Source organism: Melitaea cinxia, chromosome 13, assembly GCF_905220565.1.
Source record: "Melitaea cinxia chromosome 13, ilMelCinx1.1, whole genome shotgun sequence".
Lineage (NCBI taxonomy): Eukaryota > Metazoa > Arthropoda > Insecta > Lepidoptera > Nymphalidae > Melitaea > Melitaea cinxia.
This window is the reverse complement of record NC_059406.1, coordinates 15629335-15634910: the sequence shown is the minus strand read 5'-3', so window position 1 is coordinate 15634910 and position 5576 is coordinate 15629335. Positions and strand designations below refer to the sequence as shown.

Here is a 5576-nt window from a genome sequence, read left to right as displayed (position 1 = left end):
ACAAAATATCGATATATCGAAATATCGATATTATTATTTAGAAATATCGATATTTGTTACTAATACTTTTTTGCACAATATATCGATGGTTCGATATTAAAATTTAAATATCGACACTCGATATTTTGAAATAAAACTTCTTTACACAAGCTTGTCTTGGGGAATAAACTGGGAAATACGTGATGAGAGTGTTACGAAAAGTGTATTCGGGCAAGGCGAACGTAAGTTGAGAGGGACACATAAGTTAATGAGAGTAGAAAGACTTATGTTTCATAACGCTTCAGTCGTGTAGTCTAAAGCTTACTCGTTTTTTAAGTAACTTTTTATATTTTTATTTAAGAAACGGCTACGCATGTACTTCTCTACTGTCCAGGTGTAGCGGCTTACCGGGCAAAAGATCTTGAAGACACTTTCGGAGATCTTCAAGAAGCGAAAAAGACTTCTAAAGTTTCTGGAGGAGCTTGCGTGGCAAGAGTGAATCGGATTACTCCCACACACGCAAAATAGGCGCAAAGTCGTCGAGTTGCGGAAACCAGCCCTTGTTAACGATGCTGTACCATACCATACCATACCATATTTTTATTTTTTCTCGTCAATTATTTTAGCTAGAACACAATAAACTTAATCTACTGAACTTTATTTACACTACATTATTTTTTCCTCTTTTAGTTTATTTATTTACATGCTAGCTTTTACCCACGGCTTTGCTCAAACTGAAGCCATTAAATAAGTAGAGAGATTTCATCATTCGTAAAATATATATATTTTTTTTTTTAATAAAAAGTATCCTATGTTACTTCTTATACCACCAAGAATATATGTAAAAAGTTTCATGATGATAAGTTAAGTAGTTTTCGCGTGAAAGCGTAACAAACAAACACATTCACATTTACTATATTAGTAGTAATTATCCTAAAACGAAATCTAATTTTCGTAGGCACTTCTTCGCGCATAGAAAATGAAACAACTTCATCATTATGGGACAGACATGAAGATAATTATGCTCTTAAAAAATTGTCTAATGCCAATCAATTTTTTCTCACAATTTTTGTTACAATGTCTGCTGAATTAAAGCAGTATTTAGATCAACCGAATATTTCAAGGTCATTAAATACACTAAAATTTTGGATTGACAGTAAACATTTCACTCTTGTGCTATCAGAAATAGCTGGTAAATAATTGATTTCTTCTGCTAAATCTATAGCATATGAACGAATTGCTTCTCTAATCAATCTTTTAGTGTGTAATAATCGTAATAGTCAAACAATTGAACGTTTAAAAGAACGGGTATTTTTTAAACCCTTACTGAATATTTGTACGCATTATTCTTTTATTAAAATTGAACAATAATTACTTAAAATCTTATATTTTAATACACTTATAATTTAATTTGTTTAACAAATATAAACTGTGTATTTGCGTAAATTATTTTTGAGCTGACTTGTGATTGTTTTTTTAAAACCAAAGTCGATGAAATCAAATATATTGAAATATCGATATGTTTTTTCGATATATCAAACTCCGATATTGATATATTTAAAAATATCGATATATCGAGAATCTGATATTTTAAAAAAAATTCACAGCCCTACTGCGAGCTCGACAGCGAGTACGACGCATGACCGGAAATAACTGTCAAGGTCGTCTTTACGCGGGAGGCGGGACTTTCAGTCAAATTGATAACAATTTATTTGGATAAGATAATAATTTGATGCGAAAATTTGTATTTTAATTATTTAGTAACAATAGATTTAGACAAGAGATAAAGATAACTTTTTAAATGTGAATTAAACGTAACAGTTTCTTTGATAAAAAGTACGTGTGTATTATATTTATGTACGCACGTAAGAAGTTATAATTCATTGGCTAGCTAACTTCACGTTGCTAAATTATTCTTCATTGAGTAGGTGTTTTCAGAGTGCCTTCAGGGTGTCTTCGGGGTGTCGGTTTTTTCGTGACGGTGTGCGCGCGCATCGTATTAATTTTGTCCTAACGCGTCCAAGAAGAAGTATAACTTCAAAAATATATATTACCAAAAATCAAATATATTTGTTAATTACAAATGATATTAGCAATAGTAACAACAATAATATTATTTTTGTAAAATCAATATTGCTAACAGCAACATTTTCAATTTTTAGCTGGAAGCAACAGTAGTGGCAATTACCGATCTGCCAAAAACAAAATGTGAAATTGTGAAATAATGTCAAATTGTAGCGACAGCACAGCGACAGTGCTACCAGTGTTTAAGGAAATAAGCATGGATATAACGTTCAAAAGTTAGTGTGAAATAAAAAAAGAGGGTCATGTTTCACAGGACATTATGGAATTTAAACCAAATGATCTTTTTTTATTGAAATGATTAGTTAAATAATATTTTTTGTATAGCATTTTTATTTTAACAATTTATTATATTTGATTATTATGGATTTTTAAGCTTTGGCAATTCAATGCCAGTTGCCAGTTTGTCATAAGTTTTGTAAATATTTTTTTGTAATACGAATTTTAAAAAAATAATTTAGATCACTTTCCAAAGTCATTTTCCACAATATAACGTTGCAAGATGATTAATGTTGTGGTTTATTGAAAAAAGTAAAAAAATGGAGCAACCGCTTTCTATGAAGCTAGCTTCGTTGAGCCTTATTTCTCAGCATAAATTAGAAAAAATCCTGGATCAATGCGGTAGCAAAGCGGATTTAATAATTGACCCGTCTTTAATTAAACCATTGGAAAAAATATGTGGTGTTAGTTGGCTAAGGTAAGATACTAAGAACTCATAATAATACAAATATATATATATTATTTTATTTTTCTACATACAATTTTTCTACATACTACATATATTTTGAAAGAAACTTTGTATTATATGAAGTATTAATTATATTAGTAGAAGATTTATCTAACATAATATTTGCTTGCTCATTATTGCTAATTGTAAGTCTACTTAAAATCAAAATAAAAAAATGACAATTGAATTTCAGAGCACTTTTGAATTGTCGATTTGCAAGTCAAACACTTTTTTAAAAATTCTTAATTAGGTATAGTTAAAGTGAAGCTACCACTGACTTGGAATGTCTATTCTGTAGATAAGAATCGACAAGAAACATCCTTGTTATTGTTCTAAATATTGCTTAATATACCTTCCAAAGTCTATTCCAACTTTCAATTATTGTATTACATGGTTTTTATTGTAAAATGGGTAAAATTCATTGCATTTAATATTTTTGAATATATGTTATTTACTTAATTTTGATGCTATTTCATTTAGTTCCATACCAAAGGGAACTCGATTCCTTAGTTAATAATGGTCAAATAAAAATGTAGTTTATTAGTTAGTTTTTAGTATAAAGGTGTTTTTGTATGATAAGAACCATTTTGCACATCGTCATACATATATTAATTATAACTTTACATTTAGAAGGCAGTTTAACAGTTAAACTACCATCCGTAATTTATGTATTTCCCTAAAAATCATAGTTTTTCTTTTTTTCAGACAACATGGGATAGAAAAAATATACAAAATGGATCCACAACTGGGCCCCACGGCAAACACAACTCGAATCTATTTAATACCAGCTGACGTTAAAAAATACAAATGTGTTCTTGATCAAATTTCATCACTGTTAAGTCAAAACCAATCTCTCGCCGATGCCAAATGTTTCAATATTATTGTCACACCTAAAGTTATTTCCACTTTCGATTCTATTTTAGAGAATAGAGGTCTCTATGATATTGTCAAGTTGCATTCATTTGCTTGGGAGTTTATGTATCTTGACGATCAGCTCCTTAGCTTAGAATTGCCGTTTCTTTACAAGCAACTATTTGTCAAACAAAATCATTCATTATTGTCAAGTATTTCTATGTCATTGTGGAGCTTATTCCACGTCACAGGGCGACCTAAATGTATTCTGTCCTTAGGCAAGTTATCAGCAAGCGTGTTAGATATAATGGAGGTGTACAATGAGAGTTATTCGAGAGATTTTACCAATCCGGATATTTCACGTGACTTCGGAGCCTTGATTTTAATGGATAGAAATCAGGATTACGCTTCGAGCTTACTCACACCCGCAACATATAGTGGGTTACTAAGTGAAATATTTGATGTAAGCTGTGGTCGGTTAGAAATGAATGGCAATGATACAAAATTAAAAAGAGGGAAACTTAACTTTACAATGTCTGAGGCAAAAAGTTCAAAATCTACAGTAATAAATCTAGATAGTTCTATGGATAATTTATATGCTGAAATTAAACATAGACATTTTTCTGAGGTTCTCAGTGTGTTGAGTTCGAAAGCTAAATTATTAAAGAATGAAGATATAAAAGCGTTAGGTATACAGGAGATGAAGGAGTATGTCGCAACAAAACTACAGCAAGTGACGCTTTTTAAACAGAATCTAGTCAATCACGTTCTAGTGAGCGAAACTATAATATCAGAAATGAATAATAAATTCGAAAATCTAACTTTAACTGAGATCGAAATGCTTAACAATAGAAATAAGAAGTCTAACTTCACATTTGTGGATGAGAATTTTGGTACAGACATCCATATTTACAATAGTTTGCGGCTTATGTGTCTTCTCAGCTTAACGCAGGGACTATCTTATGAAGAATACAATGCCCTTGTCAGCAAGTATTTATTAGCCTTTGGATATAAATTTTTATATGTTTTCAACAACTTAATGAAAGCTGGTCTGTTAGTGCAACCTACCAGCCCAAAATTAACGCTGTCTAACTTAGGGAATCTAAGTGATAGGTTACCTAAATGGCAGAACGAATTTCAAACAATTGCCAATAAGCTAAAGCAATTACCATCTAAATCAGACGATGGAAAGTCACCGAGTTACGTTTTTAATGGTGGATATGTTCCATTAGTAGCAGTTATATGTAACGCATTATTAACCTCAGAATCATTACTAGATGTTCTAACAAAACTGTCAGCTCTTACCGATTTAAAAGTAGCCGGTGCTGTCGTAGAAAAACTTAAAGATGGTATAGGAACTTTAAATGAAAAGTTATCAAATCTCAATTTGCAGAGTGATTTGGACTTCGGTTGTAGGGACGCAAAGACGTTATTGAAATCACTAAAAGGTAGTAAAAATGATTTAAACTTAAAGCCTAGAACGATATTAGTGTATGTAATTGGTGGAATAACGTACGCTGAAATAGCTGCTTGTAATGTTATACAAAGTGTTACATGTAGTAAGATTATTATAGCGAGTGATTGTATCGCTAGCGGCAGTGATTTGATGGCAGCCAATACTTGATAGTGTAGTTTGTCTTCAAAAATAGAGGTTTTCAATTCGACTGTATTCTTTTTATGTGCGTTACCTCGTTTTTACTGGGTGTACCGATCTTGATAATTCTTTTTGAAGTTGTGGCGACACCTATCGCGCGACATACAAACTACGTAACTAAGTATTGACGTATCTTACATCGCGATATCAGTTATCAGAGCTATTGAGTATATAATTTAAAAGAGCCCGACAAGAACCATCGGGGCGGAAGCCCACCAGACACAACTCCCGTATGGTTGGAGGATCCTCCCTTTTCGATGGGGGATGAGGGACTCAACACTA

General features: G+C 31.7%; 1 protein-coding gene across 1 annotated transcript; it reads left to right on the top strand.

Moving 5' to 3' along the window:
- The first annotated feature begins 2461 nt into the window (after positions 1-2461).
- Positions 2462-5304, top strand: LOC123659165 (vacuolar protein sorting-associated protein 33B). Its single transcript, XM_045594422.1, has 2 exons — positions 2462-2758; positions 3494-5304. The coding sequence occupies exons 1-2, from the start codon at positions 2571-2573 to the stop codon at positions 5262-5264; spliced, it is 1959 nt and encodes a 652-aa protein (XP_045450378.1). The 5' UTR covers positions 2462-2570; the 3' UTR covers positions 5265-5304.
- Positions 5305-5576: the final 272 nt, after the last annotated feature.